Here is a 22,735-nt window from a genome sequence, read left to right as displayed (position 1 = left end):
GTCACACAAACCTACATCTCTACATCTTCTTTATTCAAAGTAAGTTGTCCCCAGTCACATAATAATCACTTTCTGTTTGAGTTTTAACTGTTAATTGGGGGCATTTCTAACCCAAAATTCATTGACTACATGCAGGCCAGGTTAGCTATGAATGCAGTCCAATGCAAAATTGTAAATGTACTTAAAACATGAAGAGTTTGCAATTTTTTTCATTCAACTGCACAATCCTCCAGCATGAACTTTGTAAATGACGATGCCATGTTACAATGTCAAGAAGTTAGACACACCTAAGTTTTCTCTCTGCTTGGTTTCTCTTACCTATAAAAAGAAAACACCTTAATTTCCTATACTTGTTAGGTTTTCATTTCTCCAACAGGTACAAAGTCCATTTTTCTCTTTATCCTTTATCTTCTCATAATCACTTCTTTCATATTATTGTTTACATTTAGAGTAAACTCTCTAGTTATGTGTGTGTTTCCTTTTGGGGTATTCACCAGAGAAGATTGCTCTGACATGGACTTAAGCCAATAGAAAGTCTTTTTTAGCCAGTAAATACACTGGGTGTTTAGGATCCCAGTGTGGTTCTGAGTCTTTCTCGGGGTGAGCTTTTAAGCACAAAAACCATGTCCTGGGTTGACACACTTCAGTTAACAAGAACACTTAGCCAGAAGTGGAACTACAAGAGCCAAAAAGAAAGGTTAGTACCTTTAGAGACTTTCCTATAACTATGCATTTTGATGGATTAGGCCTTTGTTTTAGTTTTGGCAGGTGGTTCTATTTATGTGCTGAACACAGCCTTAATGGCACTTCCGTCATGGAGTTAGTTTTGCTAAAGTCTTGGGGTCTACTAAGGTCTGAGGCCTGTTAATTTCTTTGTGTTCCTTTGTTGAGTTCAATTCAAAAAAACATCTGAGGGGCTGGAGAGATGGCTCAGTGGTTAAGAGCACTGACTGCTTTCCCAGAGGACCCAGGTTTGATTCCCAGCATCTTTGTGGTTGCTTACAACCATCTGTAACACTACTTCTGGGGGACAAATGCCCCCCTTCTGTCTTCTATGGATAACAGGCATGCACAAAACATTCATACACATGAGATTAAAAGAAAAATTTGAACACTAATTTCGTACTAGATACTAGATATACAGAGATGAAGTCCTTGTTCATGAGGTTAAATGAGCCCCCTTTAAGAAGTCTTTTCTATTAAAAAGAAGAATAGACAAGAAAAGAATCTAACTTCACCAGAGAAAAGCTAGGCAAAAATTAACTTCTTAAAAAATAAAAGTGGGCTACTGATTTTTTTTTAGAACATCTTGTATCCCACCATATTCTGAAGGATCCTATCGGCTGTAGCAGTTCCTGGGTAGACGGTTTGGGGTCACTATCATATCATCTGTAAATAGTGATAGTTTGACTTTTTCCTTTCTGGTTTGTATCCTCTTGATCTCCTTTTGTTGCCTTATTGCTCTAGCTAGAACTTTGAGTACTACATTGGATAGATATGGAGAGAGTGGACAGGCTTGTCTTGTTCCTGATTTTAGTGGAATCTCTTTGAGTTTCTCTCCATTTAATTTGATGTTGGCTATTGGCTTGCTGTAAATTGCTTTTATTATGTTTAGGAATGGTCCTTGTATTCCTGATCTCTCCAAGACCTTTATCATAAGGAGATGTTGGATTTTGTTGAGGACTTTTCAGCAGCTAATGAAATGATCAGGTGGTATTTTCTTTCAGTTTGTTTCAGACACCCTTGTATGAATGGGCATCTTTTGGGTATATGCCTAAGAGTGAAATAAAAAGTGTGGATGCCTTTTTATTGTTCCCTCTAGCCCTAAATTCTCTAGGACTTTTATCATGAAGGGATGCTGAATTTTCTCAAAGGTCCTTCTGTATATATTGGGAAGATAATGTGATTTTTTGTTAATAAGTCCATTAATATGGTTTATTATTGTATTAGTCAGGGTTCCCTAGAGAACATAGAGAATGAATAATGAATAATGAATGGATCTTGAAGTAAATCAATTCCCATCTTCCTGAGGAACCACCACACTGATTTCCATAAGGTCTATACAATTTTGCAGTTCCAACAGCAATGGAGGAGTGTTCCTCTTACTCCACATCTTCTACAGCATGAGCTGTCACTGTGTTTTTAATCTTAGCCATTTTGACAGGTGTAAGATGAAATCTCAAAGTGGTTTTGATTTGCATTTCCCTGATGACTAAGATGTTGAACATTTCAAGTCTTTCTCAGCCATTTGAGTTTCCTCTTTTGAGAATTCTCTGTGTAGATGTATACCCCATTTTTTAAAAAGTGGATCATTTTCTTAATATCTATTTTTTAGTTCTTTATATATTTTGATGTTATCTCTCTATCAGATGTAAGTTAGTAAACATCTTTTCCAATTCTGTAGGCTACTGCTTTATCCATATAATGGTATCCTTTGCCTTACAGAAGCTTTTCAGTTTCCTCTTAATTGTTGATCTTAGTTCCTGTGTTGTTGGTGTCCTGTTCAGAAAGTCTTTTCCTGTGCCAATGAATTCAAGACTATTACAAACTTTCTTTTCTATCGGGTTCAGTATATCTGGTTTTATGTTGAGGTCTTTGATCTTTTTGGAGTTGTGTTTTCTGTGGGGTGGTGTGTATAGATTTATTTGGAGACTTCTCCATGCAGCCTTCCAGTTTGACCAGCCTCATTTGTTGAAGATTGTGTCTTTTTTCCAATATAATAGTATTTCTGGCTTCTTCACAAAAATTGGGTGTGGATTTGTCTGGATCTTCCATTTGATTCCATTGATCACATTTTTGTTTTGTGTCAATGCCATGCTGTTTTTATTACTATAGCTCTGTAGTACAATTTGAGGTCAGGGATGGTAATGCCTCAAGCATTTCTTTTATAATACAAGATTGTTTTAGGTATTCTGAGCTTTTGTGTTTCCCATATGTAGCTGAAAATTGTCCTGTCAAGATCTTTAGAGAATTTTTTTTTGGAATTTTGATGGGGACTGCATTGGATCTGTAGATTTCTTTTGATAGGCAGAATAATATTTTTACTAAGTTAATCTTACAAATCCATGAACATGGGAGATCATTTGATCTAAATTTTAACAGACTTCTTAAGGTGTAATTCTTATACCCTGTAATTTACCCATTCATTTTCATTTTTGGTCATTGCTGAGAATTAAACTCAAGGCCTTGTGCATTCTAGGCACCCATGCAGCCAATAAGCTTTATCTCCACCCAAAGCCATCCTTTTATGTGTACATTTTAATACTTTTTAGCGTATTTTGAACTGTACAACTATCAATAAAATCTAATTTTAGAATCTTTTTATCATTCTGAAAGGAAACTTTTTACCTGCTTGTATGTACTGTTCTTCATTGACCAGCACTAAGCAACCAGCAATCTACTTTCTGTCTATATACTTGCCTATTGTGAGATTTTTATGTAACTCTAACAATATAACCTGTAGTCATTTCTGATTGGATCCTTTTGTAGAAAATAATGTTTCAGAATCTCTGTTTCTTAGTAGGTATCAGTATTTCACGCCTTCTTATAGCTGAATATTATTTCATTTCCTGGATATATCACATTTTCATTATCTACTCATTCTTTGATGGGCACTTAGGTTGTTTGCAATTTTCAAATACTACTAATATAATGTCTCAAGTCTGGAGAGATGGCTTTTCAGTTAAAAGCACTTACTGCTCTTACAGAGGACCCAGATTTTGTTCCTAACATCCACATGATGGCACAACTGTCTATAACTCCAGTTCCAGGGAATCTGACACATGCATACAAACATTCATACACATAAAAATAAAACACTTTTAAAAATATTGTGAAGTCTTAATAAACATATACACACAACTTCCAAAACAATACAGAGAAACCCTGTCTTGAAACCAAAAAATAAACATATACACATATTTTTGTGAATATTTTCATTTTAAGTATATACATTGATTTTGGATTGATGGCATGTTTGATGTGTACTTGTTAGGTATAGATTTTATAGATATTAAATCTTTTATACCTTTGATCATGTTTTTCCTAATTTTATTGTTTATAGAGCTGTTAAAATAACAAACTCATAGTCTTTTTCATCCTTTTAATTTTTGTGGGTGGGGGAGAGGGTTTCTCTGTGTAAGAGCCCTGGCTGTCCTATAACTGGTACTGTAGACCAGGATGGCCTCAAACTCATTGAGATCTACCTCCTCTGTCTCCTAAGTGATGGGATTAAAGGTGAGTACTCTTATCCCTTTATTTTCATCCTGTGTCTTTAGATATAGTACTTATCTCCTGTCTTTTATTGCATAGTCTTAATACATTCAAAATTGATATTATTTTATAGTATAGTCAAAGTTCTAACATTTTTGTCTTTTATACATCTCACATGTCTTTTCCTTAATTTTTATTTATGTATATGCATGTGCCTGCTTGTCCATATGTGTTCTATATGTGTGTAGGTACCCACAAAAGGCAAAAGAGGGAATCGGACCTTCTGGAACTGTAGTTACATATAGTAGTGAGCTACCTGATACGTGTGCTGGAAACCAAACCTGGGTCCTCTGCAAGAACACCAAGTGCTCTTAAACGCTGGGTCATAATTCCAGCCCCAGTATCATATGTGTCTTTATCCTGATTGTTCATTTTATTTTGCATTGAATACATAGGGAGTTGTTAGTGGTTGCTCTAGGAAAGAAAAATGTAGATTTTAATTTATCTGACTCTACTTTATATTGCAAATTGAATCCCAGTACGATATAGAAATGTTACTCATATTAATTCTGGTTCTTTGTTCCTTTTTTTTCCTTTTATCATTTTTTATTTTAATTTTAATTAGCTTGTTCTACATGTCAATCCCAGTTCCCTCTTCCTCTCCTCTTCCCGCACTCCCCTCCCCCCCCCAGCCTCCCACCCTATTGCCAGTTCCTTCCACATAGGGGATATCTAGAGTCTGGGTAGGGTCCAGTCACTCCCCTAAGAGTCCAGGCTGAGAGAGCATCCCTCTTTGTGCTACGGGCACACGATGACTGTTTGTATTCCAGGGATAGACACTGATCCACAGCTCAGGGCTCCATAGGTTGCCCAGGCCTTCTCGCTGACACTCACATTTGGGGGATCCAGATCAGTCCCATGCTGGCCTCCCCGCTGTCAGTCTGGGGTCCAAGAGCACTCCCCTGTTCAGATCAGCTGTCTCTGCTGGTTTTGCCAGCCCATTCTTTGCCAATTTGCTCATCACTCCTCTCTCTGTCACTGGGTTCCTTGGATTCAGTTCAGTGCTTAATTGTGTATTTGCCTCTGCTTCCATTAATCACTGGATGAAGGCTCCCGGATGGTTATAGACATCAAGTTCATTATCAGGAATGGGCATTCCAGGTGGTCTCTCCACTATTGCTTAGCTTGCTAATTGGTGTTATCCCTTTAGATCACTAGAGGTCACTCTGTTTTTTTAATATCATTTTAATTTTAATTTTAAATAGCTTATTTTACATGTCAATCCCAGTTCCCTCTCCCTCCCCTCCTCCCGCACTCCCCATCCCCCCCAGCCTCCCACCCTGTTGCCAATTCCTTCCACATAGGGGATATCTAGAGTCTGTCATTTCACTCCGGGTAGGGTCCAGGCATTCCCCTAAGAGTCCAGGCTGAGAGAGCATCCCTCTTTGTGCTATAGGCACACAATGACTGTTTGTATTCCAGGGATAGACACTGATCGACAGCTCAAGGCCCCATAGGTTGCCCAGGCCTTCTCACTGACACTCACATTTGGGGGGGTCCAGATCAGTCCCATGCTGGCCTCCCCGCTGTCAGTCTGGGGTCCAAGAGCTCTCCCCTGTTCAGATCAGCTGTCTCTGCTGGTTTTGCCAGCCCATTCTTTGCCAATTTGCTCATCACTCCTCTCTCTCTGCCACTGGGTTCCTTGGGTTCAGTTCAGTGTTGAACTGTGTGTTTGCCTCTGCTTCCATCAGCCACTGGATGAAGGCTCCCAGATGGTTATAGGCATCAAGTTCACTTTCAGGAATGGGTATTCGAGGTGGTCTCTCCACTATTACTTAGCTTGCCAATTGGTGTTATCCCTTTAGATCACTAGAGGTCACTCTGGTGCCTTATCCGTCTTCTAACCTATGATTCCCTCTTCCCCCTATTCTACCCCCACCCATTCAACTTCCTGTTCCCCCATGACCTACTCTGTCTTTCTCTTCTCCCCCTCTCTTCTTCCCAGCTCCCACTCCCCTTACCCCTCACCGTGTTCCCCATCCATTCAGAGGATCTTGTCTCAATCCTCTTCTCTTGGGTACTATGCATATATGTATATCTTTTAGGTTCTTTCCTGTTTCCCAGACTCTCTAGAAACCATATATGAGTGAGTACATACCATGTTTGTCTTTTTGTGACTGGGTTACCTCACTCAGGATGGCTTCCTCCAGTACCATCCATTTACCTGCGAATTTTAAGATTCCATTGTTTTTTTTCTGCTGAGTAATACTCCATTGTGTAAATGTACCACATTTTCTCCACCCACTCTTCAGTTGAGGGGCATCTAGGTTGCTTCCAGGTTCTGGCTATTACAAATAATGCTGCTATGAACATAGTGGAGCAGATGCCCTTGTTGTATGAATTTGCCTCATTTGGATATATGCCCAAGAGTGCAATTGCTGGGTCATGCGGTAGATTAATTCCCATTTTCCTGAGGTATCTCCACACTGATTTCCAAAGAGGCTGTACGAGTTGGCACTCCCACCAGCAGTGGAGTAGAGTTCCCCTCTCTCCACATCCTCTCCAGCATAAATTGTCTTCAGTGTTTTTGATTTTAGCCATTCTGACAGGAGTAAGATGGTATCTCAGAGTTGTTTTGATTTGCATTTCCCTGATGGCTAAGGATGTTGAGCACTTTCTTAAGTGTCTCTTGGCCATTTTAGCCTCCTCTATTGAGAATTCTCTATTTAGTTCTGTACCCCACCTTTTAATTGGATCCTTTGGTGTTTTGGAGACTTGTTTCTTGAGTTCTTTGTAAATTTTGGAGATTAGCCCTCTGTCACATGTAGGGTTAGTGAATATCTTTTCCCATTCTGTGGACTGCGTTTTTGTCTTGTTGACTGTGTCCTTTGCCTTACAGAAGCTTTTTAGTTTCAGGAGGTCCCATTTGTTAATTGTTGATCTCAGTGTCTGTGCCACTGGTGTTATGTTTAGGAAGTGGTCTCTTGTACCAACTCGTTGAAGAGTATCTCCCACTTTCTCTTCTAAAAGTTTCAGTGTGGCTTGACTTATGTTGAGATCTTTGATCCATTTGGACTTAAGTTTTGTACAAGGTGATAAACATGGATCTATCTGCAGTCTTCTGCATACCAGTATCCAGTTATGCCAGCACCATTTGTTGAAGATGCTTTCTTTTTTCCATTGTACAGTTTTAGCTTCTTTGTCAAAAATCAAGTGTTCATAGGTGTGTGGGTTAAAATCAGGGTTTTCAATTCCGTTCCATTGGTCTACCTGCCTATTTTTGTGCCAATACCAAGCTGTTTTCAGGACTATAGCTCTATAATAGAGCTTGAAGTCAGGTATGGTGATGCCTCCTGAAGCTCCTTTATTGTATAGGGTTGTTTTGGCTATCCTGGGCCTTTTGTTTTTCCATATGAAGTTGATTAATGTTCTTTCCCGGTCCTTGAAGAATTGTGATGGAATTTTGATAGGGACTGCATTGAATCTGTAGACTGCTTTTGGCAAGATTGCCATTTTTATTATGTTGATCCTACCAATCCAAGAGTATGGGAGATCTTTCCATTTTCTGGTATCTTCTTTGATTTCTTTCTTTAAAGACACAAAGTTCTTGATATACAGGTCTTTCACTTCCTTGGTTAACATTATCCCCAGATATTTGATGCTGTTTTTGGCTATTGTAAGGGGTGATGTTTCTCTGATTTCTTTCTCAGTCACTTCATCATCTGTATATAATAGAGCCACTGATATTTTTGAGTTTACCTTGTATCCTGCCACATTGCTGAAGGTGTTTATCAGCTCTAGGAGTAACCTTGCGGAGTTTTTTGGGTCACTTATGTAAACTGTCATATCATCTGCAAATAATGAAAGTTTGACTTCTTCTTTTCCTGTCTGTATCCCCTTTATCTCCTTTTGTTGTCTTATTGCTGTAGCTAGAACTTCAAGTACAATATTGAAGAGATATGGAGAGAGTGGACAGCCTTGTCTTGTTCCTGATTTTAGAGGAATTGCTTTGAGTTTCTCTCCATTTAGTTTGATGTTAGCTGTTGGTTTACTGTATATTGCTTTTTATTATATTCAGGTACGTTCCTGTTATCCCTGATCTCTCTAGGACCTTTATCATGAAGGGGTGCTAGATTTTGTCAAAGGCTTTGTCAGCATCTAGTGAGATGATCATGTGGTTTTTCTTTCGCAGTTTGTTAATATGGTGGATTACATTGATAGATTTTCCAATGTTGAACCATCTTTGCATTCCTTGGATGAAGCCTACTTGATCATGGTGGATGATTTTTCTGATGTGTTCTTGAATCCGGTTTGCTAGTATTTTATTGAGTATTTTTGCATCGATGTTCATGAGGGATATTGGTCTATAGTTCTCTTTCTTAATTGTGTCTTTGTGTGGCTTGGGTATCAAGGTAATTGTAGCCTCGTAAAAAGAGTTTGGCAGTGAGCTTCTATTGTGTGGAATACTTTGAGGAGTATTGGAATTAGCTCTTCTTTGAATTTCTGGTAGAATTCTGCACTGAAGCCATCTGGGACTTGGCTTTTTTTGTTTGGGAGACTTTTGATGACTGCTTCTATTTCATTAGGGGTTATAGGTCTGTTTAGATTGTTTATCTCCTCTTGATTTAGTTTTGGCAAGTGATATCTATCCAGGAAATTGTCCATTTCCTTTAATTTTTCAAATTTTGTGGAGTACAGATTTTCAAAGTATGCCCTGATGATTCTCTGGATTTCCTCAGAGTCTCTTGTTATGTCCCATTTTTCATTCCTGATTTTGTTAATTAGCATGCTCTCTCTCTGTCTTTTGGTTAGTTTGGACAGAGGTTTGTCTATTTTGTTGATTTTCTCAAAGAACCAACTCTTTGTTTCATTGATGCTTCTCAGTGTTTTCCTGGTTTCTACTTGATTGATTTCCGCCCTCAATTTGATTATTTCCGCCCTCAATTTGATTATTTCCTGGCATCTGCTCCTCCTGGGTGAGTTTGCTTCTTTTGGTTCTAGAACATTCATCTGTGCTATTAATTCCCTAGTATGACTGTTCTCCAGTTTTTTCATGTGGGCACTTAGTGCTATAAACTTTCCTCTCAGCACTGCTTTCAAAGTGTCCCATAAGTTTGTGTATGTTGTGTCTTCATTCTCATTGAAATCGAGGAAGTCTTTATTTTCTTTTTTTTTATTTCTTCCTTTACCCAGGGATGGTGCAATTGTGCATTGTTCAATCTCCATGAGTTTATAGGGTTTCTGCGATTTGTGTTATTGTTGAATTCTAATGTTAATGCATGGTGGTCTGATAAGATACAGGGGGTTATTCCAATTTTTTTGTATCTGTGGAGATTTGCTATGTTTCCTATTATGTGGTCAATTTTAGAGAAGGTTCCATGTGGTGCTGAGAAGAAGGTATATCCCTTTGTATTTGGGTGGAATGTTCTATAGCTATCTGTTAAACCCAGTTGTGTCATAACTTCTAATAGTTCTTTTGTTTCTTTGTTAAGTTTCTGTCTGGAGGTCCTGTCTAGTGGTGAGAGCGGAGTGTTGAAGTCTCCTACTATTAGTGTGTGAGATTTTATGTGCATTATGAGCTTTAGTAATGTTTCTTTCATAAAAGTAGGTGCCTTTGTATTTGGGGCGTAGATGTTTAAACTTGAGACTTCATCTTGATGTACTTTTCCTTTGATGAATATGAAGTGCCCTTCTTCATCTCTTTTGATTGATTTTAATTTGAAGTCTAATTTGTTAGATATTAGGATTGCTACACCTGCTTGTTTCTTGGGACCGTTTGATTGGAAGGTCTTTTCCCAACCCTTTACTCTGAGATAACGCCTGTCTTTGATGTTGAGATGTGTTTCTTGTATGCAGCAGAAGGAAGGGTTCTGTCTTCGTATCCATTCTGCTAGTCTGTGTCTTTTTATAGGCAAGTTGAGGCCGTTGACATTGAGGGATATTAATGGCCATTGATTGATGATTCTTGTTTGTGCTTGATTTATTGTTAGTGAAGTTATTTTGTGTAGTTTCTCCTCCCTTTTTCTTTTGGTGTTTTGTAAAGTGGGATTATATATTGCCTGTGTCTTTTTGAATGTAATTATCTTCCTTGGATCTAGGTTTTCCTTCTAGCACTTTCTGTAGAGCTGGGTTCATGGATACGTATTGTTTAAATCTGGCTTTGTCATGGAATATTTTGTTTTCTCCATCTATGGTAATTGAGAGCTTTGCTGGATATAGTAGTCTGGGCTGGCATCCTTGTTCCCTTAGCATTTGTAGGACTTCTGTCCAGGATCTTCTGGCTTTCATCGTTTCCATTGAGAAGTCAGGTATAATTCGGATAGGTCTGCCTTTGTATGTTACTTGGCCTTTTTCTTTAGCTGCTCTTAATATTTTCTCTTTACTCTGTAGGTTTGATGTTTTGATTATTATATGGCGAGGTGACTTCTTTTTCTGGTCCAGCCTATTTGGTGTTCTGTAAGATTCTTGTATTTTCATAGGCATATCTTTCTTTAGGTTAGGGAAGTTTTCTTCTATGATTTTGTTGAATATGTTTTCTGTACCTTTGAGTTGTATTTCTTCACCTTCTTCTATACCTATTATTCTCAGGCTTGGCTTCTTCACGGTGTCCCATATTTCCTGGATATTTTGTGTTAAGGATTTGTTGGTTTTGAGATTTTCTTTGGTTGACGACTCTATATCCTCTAATGAGTCCTCAACACCTGAGATTCTCTCTTCTATCTCTTGTATTCTATTGGTGATACTTGCATCTGTAGTTCCTGATCGTTTACCCAGCTTTTCTATTTCCAGCATCTCTTCATTCTGTGTTTTCTTTATCGTTTCTATTTCAGCTTTCAATCCTTCAACTGTTTGAGTTGTTTCCTTCATTTTTTTGGTTGTTTTTTCTTGGTGCTCTTTAGATTCTTTGAGAGATTTGTTTATTTCTTGAATTTTTCCCCCATTTCATGGATTTTTTGTTTGTTTTTTCTTCTATTTCTTTAAGGGATTTCCTCGTTTCTTCTTTGAGGGTCTCCATCATCTTCATGAAATAATTTTTAAGGTCTGTCTCCTCTTCTTCGTCTATGTAGTGCTTTTCGGGTCTTGCTGGTGTTGGATCCCTAGATTCTGGTGGGGTCATGTTGGTCTTTCTATTGCTGAGTGAGCTCTTATTCTGTCTTCTTCCCATCTCTTCTTCCAGTGGGTGCTGGTGGGGTCTTTCTGTCTCCACTGGTCTCCTTCCTTCCTGAAGCTGAAGCTGGGGATGCTGACACGGAGTTTGGGGCCTGGAAGGGCTGATGTCTTTCCTGAAGCTGGGCTCGCTGGAGTTTGGGGCCTGGAAGGGCTGATGTCTTTCCTGACGCTGGACTCGCTGGGGTTTGGGGCTTGGAAGGGCTGATTTCTTTCCTGCGTGGACCGGTCTTCTGGATGCCAGGAGCGACCCCGGAAGATCAAGGGGATGGGTTTTGGGCGGGGGTTGCCCACCGGAGACCCAATCTCACTTGAAGCTGGACTCGCTGGGGTTGGGGTCTTGGAAGGGCTGATGTCTTTCCTGTGTGGGCGGGTCTTCTGGGTGCCAGGAGCGGCCTGGAAGATCAAGGGGATGGGTGTTGGGCGGGGGTCCCCGCCGGAGACCCAATCTCACCTGAAGCTGGACTCACTGGGGTTGGGGTCTTGGAAGGGCTGATGTCTTTGTTCCTTTTTTATTCTATTACACACACACACACACACACACTTCAAGCACAATAGATATATCTTATAATACTACTTTATGTAACTTATGATTTTTGAAGAAATTAAAATTATGGTTTATTTTATCCTTCTTGTTTACCTTTTCTTTTCTTCCTGTGGTCTTGAATTACCATATGGTTTCATTTCCTTCTCTATAATCAGCTTTGTTGCCACCTGCCTCTTCTGTGCTATTATTGTTAAATATATTACATTTCTATATGTTATCAGTCCACTAATATGACAATATATATGTGGGAGTGCAGCTTTATATGTATAATACAATTGCTCTGTTTGTTAGTTTTCATTTTGGAGACAGAATCCAGGACCTTGTGCATGTTAAGCACACATTTTGCTTCTAAGGTATACCTCCAACTCAATAATCATTTTTTATTTTTTCTCAATATATTTTTATTTAAATTAGAAACATGCTTGCTTCACATGTTGATCCCAGCTCCCTCTCCAAACCCTCTTCCCTTGCCCCTCTACCAGTCCCCTAGCCCCCCACCCAATCGCCACACCATTCCCCAGGGAGAGTGAGACCCCCCATGGGGGAACTCCAGAGTCTGTCACTTCATCTGGGGCAGGGCCTAGGCCCTTCCCCATGTGTCCAGGCTGAGAGAGCATCCCTCCATATGAAATGGGCTCCCAAAGTTCATTTGTACGCCATGGTAAACACTGAGCTGCTACCCAAGGCCCCAGAGATTGCTGAGGCCTCCTCACTGACACCAAATTCAGGAGGGTCTGGATCAGTCCCATGCTGGCCTCTCAGCCATCAGTCTGGGGTCCAAGAGCTCCCCTTTGTCAGGTCAGCTGTCTCTGCGGGTTTCACCAGCGTAGTCTTGACCCCTTGGCTCATCACTTCTCCATCTCTGTCACTGCGTTCCAGGAGTTCAGTTCAGTGTTTAGCTGTGGGTGTCTGCCTCTGCTTACATCTGTCACTGGAAGAAGGCTCTAGGATATCACATGAAGTAGTCACCAGCCTTATCATCAGGTAGGGGCTATTAATGTAGTATCTCTGCTATTACTTAGTTTTCCAGTTGGTGTTATCCTTGTACATCTCTGGGAATCTTACTAGTGTCAGCTCTCTCTTCAAAGCTATAATTACTCCAACTATTGTGGTATCTCTCATCCTGGTCTCCTCTATTCTTACCCCGACTCAGTCTTCCTGCTCCCTCATGTCTTCTTCTACCCTCCTCTTATCCCCATCTCTTTTTCCTGGTTCCCTCTCTTCTCCCCCCATGTTCCCAATATGCTCAGGAGATCTTGACTCTTTCCACTTCTCTGGGGTATAATGCATATCTCTTGGAAACCTCCCTGTTTCCCAGACTCACTGGCCCTGGGATTGTAGGCTGACACTTCCCTGATCCATGTCTAAAACCCATATATGAGAGAGTACATACCATGTTTGTCTTTTTGTGACTGGGTTACCTCACTCAGGATGGTTTCTTCTAGTGTCATCCATTTGCCTGCAAATTTCAAGATTCTGTTGTTTTTTTTTTCCGCTGAGTAGTATTCCATTGTGTAAATGTACCACATTTTCTCTATCCACTCTTCGGTTGAGGGGCATCTAGGTTGCTTCCAGGATCTAGCTATTACAAATAATGCTGCTATGAACATAGTGGAACAGACATCCTTGTTGTATGAATGAGCATCTTTTGGGTATATGCCTAAGAGTGGAATTGCTGGATCTTGTGGTACACTGATTCCCATTTTCCTGAGGAATCTCCATGCTGATTTCCAAAGCGGCTGTACAAGTTTGCACTCCCACCAGCAGTGGAGGAGTGTTCCCCTTTCACCACATCCTCTCCAGCATAAAGTGTTGTTGGAGTTTTTGATTTTAGCCATTCTGACAGGAGTGAGATGATATCTCAGAGTTGTTTTGATTTGCATTTCCCTAATGGCTAAGGATGTTGAACATTTTCTCAAGTGTTTCTCAGCCATTATAGTCTCCTCTATTGAGAATTCTCTATTTAGTTCAGTCCCCCACTTTTTAATTGGGTCCTTTGGTGTTTTGAAAAATAGCTTCTTGAGTTCTTTGTAAATTTTGGAGATCAGACCGCTGTCAGATGTGGGGTTAGTGAATATCTTTGTCCTTTGCCTTACAGAAGCTACTCAGTTTCAGGAGGTCCCATTGATTAATTGTCGATCTCAGTATCTGTGATACTGGTGTTATGTTCAGGAAGAGGTCTCCTGTACCAATTCATTCAACAGGTTCAGTGTGGCTGGATTTATGTTGAGGTCTTTGATCCATTTGGACTTAATTTTTGTGCACGGTGATAGATATGGATCTATATACAGTCTTCTACATGCCAATATCCAGTTATGCTAGCACCATTTATTGAAGATGCTATCTTTTTTCCAGTGTATAATTTTAGATTCCTTGTCGAAAATCAGCTGTTCATAGGTTTGTGGATTAATCTCAGAGTGTTCAATTCGATTCCACTGGTCAACCTGTCTATTTTTGTGCAAATACCAAGCTGTTTTCAGGACTACAGCTCTATAACAGACCTTGAAGTCAGGAATGGTGATGCCTCCAGATGTTGCTTTGTTGAGCAGGGTTGTCTTGGGTATCCTGGGTCTTTTGTTTTGCCATATTAAGTTGAGAATTGTTCTTTCAAGGTCTATGAAGAATTGTGCTGGAATTTTGATGGGGATTGCATTGAGTCTGTAGATTGCTTTTGGCAGGATTGCCATTTTTACTACATTGATCCTACCTATCCAAGAGCATGGGAGATAGTTCCATTTTCTGGTGTCTTCTTTGATTTATTTCTTTAAAGACTCAAAGTTCTTGTGATACAGGTCTTTCACTTATTTGGTTAGTGTTACCCCAAGGTATTTTATCTTGTGTGTGGGAATTGTAAAGGGTGATGTTTCTCTGATTTCTTTCTCAGTCCTCTTATCTTCTGTATATAATATGGCTACTAATTGTTTTGAGTTGATCTTGTATCCTGCCACTTTGCTGAAGGTGTTAATCAGCTGTAAGAGTTTCCTGGTAGAGTTCTTTGGGTCAGTTATGTAAACTATCATATGATCTGCAAATAGTGAAAGTTTTACCTCTTCCTTTCCAATTTGTATCACCTTGATCTCCTTTTGTTTTCCTATTGCTCTAGCTAGAAATTCAAGTACAATGTTGAAGAGGAAAGGGGAGAGAGAACAGCCTTGTCTTGTTCCTGATTTTAGAGGAAATGCCTTGAGTTTCATTCAGTTTGATGCTGGCTGTTGGTTTGCTGTATATAGATGTATATAGTTTTTATTATGTTTAGGTATGTTACTGTTATTCCAGATCTTTCCAAGACCTTTATCATGAAGGGGTGTTGGATTTTGTCAAAAGCTTTTTCAGCATCCAGTGAGATTTGTTTCTCAGCTTGTTTATATTGTGGATTACATTGATGGATTTTCATATGTTGAACCATTTCTGCATCCCTGTGATGAAACCTAATTGATCATGGTTGATGAATTTTCTGATGTGTTCTTGGATCTGATTTGCCAGTATTTTATTGAGCATTTTTGCATCAATGTTCATGAGGGATATTGGTCTGAAGTTCTCTTTCTTAGTTGTGTCTTTGTGTGGCTTGGGTATCAAAGTTATTAAAGCCTCATAAAAAGAGTTTGGAAAAGACTCTTCTGCTTCTATTGTGTGGAATACTTTGAGGAGAGTTGGTATAAGTTATTCTTTGAATTTCTGGTAGAATTCTGCACTGAGGCCATCTGGCCCTGAGCTTTTTTTAGTTGGGTTTTGATGACTGCTTCTATTCCTTAGAGGTTATAGGTCTATTTAAATTGCTTATCTTTTCTTGATTTCATTTTGGCAAGTGATACCTATCCAGAAAATTGTCCATTTCCTTTAGATTTTCAAATTGTGTGGAGTACAGGTTTTCAAAGTAAGACCTGATGATTCCATGGATTTCCTCAGTGTCCATTGTTATGCCCCCCTTTTCGTTTCTGATTTTGCTAATTTGCATGTTCACACTCTGTCGTTTGGTAAGTTTGGATAAAGGTTTGTCTATCTTGTTGATTTTCTCAAAGAACCAACTCTTCGTTGCATTGATTCTTTGTATTGTTTTCCTAGTTTCTACTTTATTGATTTCAGCCCTCAATTTGATTATTTCCTGGCGTCTACTCCTCCTGGGTGAATTTGCTTCTTTGTGTTCTTGAGGTTTCAGTTGTGCTGTTAATTCTCTAGTGTGACTATCCTCAGTTTCTTCATGTGGGCACTTAGTACAATGAACTTCCCTCGTAGCACTGCTTTCAAAGTGTCCCATAAGTTTGAGTATGTTGTGTCATCATTATCATTGAATTCTAGGAAGTCTTTAATTTATTTTTATTTCTTCATTGACCCAGGAATGGTGTAATTGTTCATTATTCAACTTCCATGATTTTGTATGGTTTCTAAAATTTATGTTGTTGTTGAATTCTAATTTTAACGCATGGTGGTCTGATAAGGTGCATGGAGTTATTCCAATTTTTTGTACCTGTTGAGATTTGATATGTTTCCAAGTATGTGGTCGATTTTTGAGAAGGTTTCATGTGGCACTGTTCTATAGATGTCTGTTAATCCCAATTGGGTCATAACTTCTATTAGTTCCTTTGCTTCTTTGATAAGTTTCTGTCTGGTAGTCATATCTAGAGGTGAGAGTGGGGTGTTAAAGTCTCCTACTATAAGTGTGTGGGGCTTTATATGTAATTTGAGCTTTAGTAATGTTTCTTTTATGAATGTGGGTGCCTTTGTATTTGCGGCATAGATGTTCAAAATTGAAACTTCATCTTGGTGGATTTCTCTTGTGATGAGTATGAAGTGCCTTGGGACCATTTGATTGGAAAATCTTTTCCCCACCCTTAACTCTGAGGTAATGTATGTCTTTGAGGCTGAGCTGGTTTCTTGTATGCAGCAGAAGGATGAGTTCTGCCTTCGAAGCCATTCTGTTTGCTTGTGTCTCTTTATGGGCGAGTTAAGACCATTAATATTGAGGGATATTAATGACCATTGATTGCTCATTCTTTTTTGTTTTGGAATAGTTGTTTTTGGTGGAATTATGTGTGGATTTCCACCACTTTTCTTTTGGCTGTTGGTAAGGTGGGATTATCTATTGCCTATGTTTTTCTGGTTGTAGTTAACTCCCTTGGGTTGGGGTTTTCCTCCCAGAACTTTCTGTAGCTCTGGGTTAGTGGATACGTATTGTTTAAATCTGATTTTGTCATGGAATATTTTGTTTTCTCACTACTTTTAATTTTAACTGTATTTCAAAAATTTATTTATTTTACATCCCATTTTCAGTTTTCCTTCCCTCCTTTGTTCCCAAACTGTTCCCCTGCATACCCCATCTGTTCCCACCCCCAATTGACATTCACTCTTCCATTTCTGTGTAGGAAAGGACAGGTTTCCCATACTATCCACAAAATATGGTATATCAAGTTGCAGTAAGATTAAGTACTTCCCATTATATTAAGGCTTGGAAAGGTGACCCAGTATGAGGAGTTGGGTCCTAAAAGCCAGTAAGAGACTCCCACTGTTATGAGACCCATAAGAGGATCAATCTACACAACTGTAACATATATGCAGAGGGCCTGGGTCAGTCCCATGCAGGCTGCCTGGTTGTTAACTCAGTCTCTGTGAGCCCCTATGAGCTCAGGTTAGTTGATTCTGTGGGTTTTCTTGTGATGTCCTTGACCCCTCTTTCTCTTTTCTCCTTCTCTGACTCCTAGAATCCTTCCTATCCACTCTTATGCAGGGTTCCCCCAAACTCTGCCTAGTGTTTGGTTGTGGGTCTGCATCTATTTCCATCAGTTAATGGATGAAGTCTCTCTGATGACAATTGGACTAGGCACCAATCTGGTCACAGGAGATGGGCAGTTCAGGCTATTTATCTGCTATTGCTAAGAGTCTAAGATTCTTTGTAGATTTCTGGGAGAGTCCCTTGCACCAGGTTTTTATCTGACCCTGAAATGCTCTTCCTTTCCAATAGTCTCTTTCAATAATCTTCCTCTCCATTGTCCCTCAGTCCACTCATAGAATCTCTTCTTTTTCTCCTTCACCAGGAGATCTAAGTGTCCCCCCCATAAGCCCTCCGTGTTACCTAGTCTCTCTGGGGCTGTGGATTTGGTTAGCCTTTATTTTACAGTTGATATCCACTTATGGTTGAGTTCATACCATGTTTGTCTTTCTCAATCTGAGTTACCTCACTCAGGATAATTTTTTTCTAGTTCTAGTCTTTAAATTTCCTGGTGTCATTGTTTTTAACAGCTGAATAATAGTTCATTATTTAAATGTATCACATTTTTATATTTATTCCTTGGTTGAGGGACATCTAGCTTGTTTTCAGGTTCTGGCTGTTATGAATAAAGCTGCTATGAACATAGTTATGCAAGTATTCTTGTGGTACGACTGAAAATACTTTGGGTATATGCCCAAGAGTAGTATAGCTGGATCTTATGGTAGATTGATTCCCAGTTTTCTCAGAAACCACCACACTAACTTCCAAATTGACTATGTAAGTTTGCACTCCCACCAGCAATGGAGGGGTGTTCCCCTTGCTCTATATCCTGGTCAACATGAGTTGTGACTTGTGGTTTTGATCTTAGCCATTCTGACAGGTGTAAGATGGAATCTCAGAATCTTTTTGATTTGCATTTACTTCATGGCTAAGGATATTGAACATTTCCTTAAGTGTTTCTCTGCCACTTTAGTTTCTTCTGTTGAGAATTTTCTGTTTAGATATGTATCACATTTTTTATGTATCACATTTTTAATTGAATTATTTGTTTTTATGAAGTCTACTTTCTTGGATTGTTTACATATTTTGGAAATCAGTCCTCTATCAGATATGGGGATGCTGCTTTTTCCCATTGTCATTGTCCTTTACAGTATAGAAGCTTTTCAGTTTCATGAGATCCCATTTATTAATTGTTAATCTCAGTGTTTGTGCTACTGGGAAGTTGTTTCCTGTGCCATTGAGTTCAAGGCTATTCTCCCCTGTCTCTCCTATCAGGTTCAGTAAAACTGGATTTATGTTGAGGTCTTTGATTCACTTGGACTTGAGTTTTGTGCCGGGTAATAAATATGGGTCAGTTTGTAGTTCTACATGCAGACATCCAGTTACACCAGCACCATTTGTTGAAGATGCGTTCTTTTTCTGCTACATAATTTTGGCTTGTTTGTCACAAATCAACTGCCCGTAGTTATGTAAATTTACATCTGGGTCTTTGATTAGATTTCATTGATCCACCTGTCTGTTTTTATGTCAGGGATGGTGATACCTCCAGAAGTTCTTTTATTGTACAGGATCATTTTTGCTATACTGGATTTTTTGTTTTTCTGTATGAAGTTGAGTATTCTTTGAAGGTCTGTAAAGAATTGTTAAACTGTATTTTAATTCTAGAATTTCCATTTGATTTCTTTTATAATTTATATGACTTTATTGATATATATTTGATGAACATTCTTTTCATACCTTCCTTCTTTAAATGTGGCTTTCTTTAGTTATCTAAGTATATTTAAAATAGCTGTTTTGAAATATGCGTCTAGTTTAACATATGGGCCTTTATAAAGACATTTCTATTTTTATGTGTATGAATGTTTGTATGCATGTGTACTACGTAAGGCCATCAAATTTCCCACCAGGTCCAATCAGAGGCAAGCAGATATCTTGACATACTTCTTGCCTGTGTATCATCACCACCCTCAGCCCACACCCAATTAGGGACAAGCATATATCCTGATTTATTTCTTGCCCATGTACCTCCCACACATGATCAAGCATATCTAGTACATTTGGACCAAAAAATTTGTTTAGGAGAGTGAAAACATAAACAATAGCCTCCAACATTTAACTTTGGTTCTCACTGCAGCAAGCAGGAAGACAGAGTGGCAAGAGAATAAGTTTGTCACATTATATCCACAATCAGGAAGCAGACAGTAAACAGGAAGTGGGGCTGGGCTATAACACATTAAGGTCTATTCCTAGTGACTCATTTCTTCCAGTGAGACTCCTGATGAAGATCCCACAACCTTTCCAAATAGCATCACCAACTGCAGACCAAGTGTTCAAACAAGTGAGCTTATGGGAAACATTTCACATTCAAACCACAGTTTTATTTTTGATAATTTTATATATGTATAACAATGATCATATTCACCAACTGCCACTCACTGATGACTCACTTCTCCTTCCTAACTCATCTCCTTTCTGTTTTCATACAGTTTTTGTTTGTTTGTTTGTTTTGTTTTGTTTTTTGAGACCGGGTTTCTCTGTATAGCCCTAGCTGTCCTGGAACTCACTCTGGAGACCAGGCTGGCCTCAAACCCGCAGAGATCCACCTACCTCCTCCTCCTGAATGCTGGGATTAAAAGTGTACACCACTACTGCCCAGTCTTTTCATGTAGTGTTTAATACAGACTTTGTACAGGTTACTCTCTCTTTTCAGCTCCAAAATGGACTTCTGTTGATGTACACCCTACGTGCCAGGTGATTGTGCCCGTTCTTGGTCTTTCACTCTCTAGTGTTCTTGGTCATAAATTTCTGTACAATGTGATGCACTTAAAATCATGTCCCCTTTGAATGGATAAGGATGTTTATAATTGCCTCTTTACCCAATTTGTCTGCAAACTTCTAATAGATCTACTCTTCTTGTTTACCAACAAAATTTTCAAGATTTTTCACAGTGACCTTGGACTTGCATATCTCTAGGCTCTGTTTTAATTAAAGTCATTTTCCTTAGGGAAAACTTCAAAGCTTATAACCTGCCTTTCACTGAGATGAAAAAGAACCACTGTTTTAGATCTGAGGGCAAGGATAGTAGTGCTTGATTTATATCAGATATTCGGCTCTATGAGTGGAAGACTGCAAGACTTGTGGTCCTTGGCATTTTTGCCTTGTGTTCCTCAGCATAGAAACTGTCATCCTATAAGCTCACTGAGATGAAAACAATTGAGACCAAGTATTTTGAACTTGCCTTCCTTTTGTCCTATACAGTTCTATAAATGCAGTCTGAGTAGAAGAATATTGTGCTTGTTTATCGTAGAGCATTTATAATACAAGTCCAGCAGTCTTCGACCTCCTGGGAATCCCAGCCCGGAAACTTGGCCATATCTGATTAAAACAGTGCTTCTGATTAAAACACTGGCATAAGGATTAGCTTACACATGTCATGACTCATATGTCATAGACTCTCACTGATACTTAGTAGGTTTCTGGGAGCAAATAAATGCATATCCTCTGGGCATTTTCTGTGACTTTGTGTGATTGCATTTTGTTTTGTTTTATTGGGAAGAGAGAGAAGAAAGTTTCTGGGCATGGAACCAGTGCCTCATACATGCTAAGCAAGCTTTGTACTATTGAACCATACCCATAGCCCTACATGATTATATTTCTGTAATTTTCATTAGTTATTTTTAGAAGAGTCTATGGAGCTTGTACAACTATCCAGGGGTAATATTTATCTTGTATTCTATATTATGAAAGAAATTGATAATGATCAAGATTTTCTGTTAATGCACATTTTCTTGTTAAAATAAAGAAAAGAACATTTGGAAGTTTGTATTTCTATACTTATTGCAAAATGTTTGATTAAAAATCATTTTCTATTATTTTACTATTAACTATTTTATTGAATACAATTTGAAAATATATTAATTTGCATAGTTATTTTAATTTAGATTAATTATCTGTTTTTTTACATATATATATATAGACCAGGTTACTGAGAAAGTCACTTGAGCAGACCCAGAAATGCAAAATTGTCTGGAATCGCCTGAAACAAACAGGTACAACGGGAAGTGGGTTTGGTAGCACATTTACTGAGGGAGTTTATGCTGAGGGTATAGTTCAGTAGTACAGTGCTTGCATAGCATGTATAAGGCCCTGGGTTTAATCCCAGTACCACATAAAAGCAGAGTTTATGATCTAAATAATAAAGTTACCAGTAATTTTTGCTACCAGAAATTTTCACTGTACTTCATAACCAGTAAAATACTTCTTTTAGAATTTTTCTGTACTGTATGTTAGAATTTTCACTCCTTAGTACAGTGCTTGTAGTGAGAATAATACTTTCTAAGAAAGTATAATATTAAACTTAAAAACAGGTCATTGCTGTCTAACATAACATTATTATTCTTAGGTCTTTAGATTTCACTCTAATCAAATTTGCCAGTAGAATTCAAATCAAATATAATGTACTGCTAAAATTTGTTATCAAAATTGTTGTAAACCTTTTGAAGTGATAGAATAGGTTGTTACTGTTTCCTTATTAGATATTGACTTTTAGATGTTTTTATAATGTGTCCATCTGTTCGTGTTTTAGAATTGTTTTGAGTCAATGGATATTGAGTCGAATTATATGCCTTGTCAGACTCTAAGGAGATAATCATCTTTCTCTTTTAAACTATAGCTGTACTGAATTATAGTAATAGATTTCCTAGAATTAAATCATAATTGCTTTTCTGGAATAAAGCCTATTTGGCCATGGTGTGATGTTATATTAATATGTGGATGAATTATGCTTCATAAGATTTAGAAATAATTGGCCTGTTGTTTTCTTTTTGTGCATACGTGATATCTTTGACAGATTTTAATAAAAAGAGGGGAGCACAAAGATAAACATAAAATACCTGAGATTTAATTTGTTTTTCAATCTATGACAGCCATTTAATTAAATAAAAACAACAGAAGTCAAGATCAAAAAGATAAATAACACATCTAATATAGAAGATTTCATAAAATTCTAATGATGCCTGAAAACATGTGTTGCATCTTATAAACAGAAAACATATCTTGTTTTACACGTGCTTCTTTCAATATTTACCAAATTAATGACAAGAAAA

At 38.4% G+C, this 22,735-nt stretch overlaps 1 protein-coding gene across 1 annotated transcript in view; it reads left to right on the top strand.

Annotated features, from left to right (window-relative positions):
* The window catches only part of Tex11 (testis expressed 11), a 264,024-nt gene that overhangs the window by 180,185 nt on the left and 61,104 nt on the right, over window positions 1-22,735 (top strand). The window contains exon 25 of the mRNA XM_021233615.2: window positions 21,612-21,679. Within this exon, the coding sequence (XP_021089274.1) occupies window positions 21,612-21,679 (68 nt within the window). The remainder of the gene's footprint in view (window positions 1-21,611; window positions 21,680-22,735) is intronic.

The sequence above is a fragment of the Mesocricetus auratus genome, unplaced genomic scaffold (genome assembly GCF_017639785.1).
Source record: "Mesocricetus auratus isolate SY011 unplaced genomic scaffold, BCM_Maur_2.0 Super-Scaffold_100003, whole genome shotgun sequence".
Taxonomy (NCBI): Eukaryota; Metazoa; Chordata; class Mammalia; order Rodentia; family Cricetidae; genus Mesocricetus; species Mesocricetus auratus.
The sequence above is the reverse complement of the archived record's forward strand: the minus strand, read 5'-3'. Positions and strand labels throughout refer to the sequence as shown.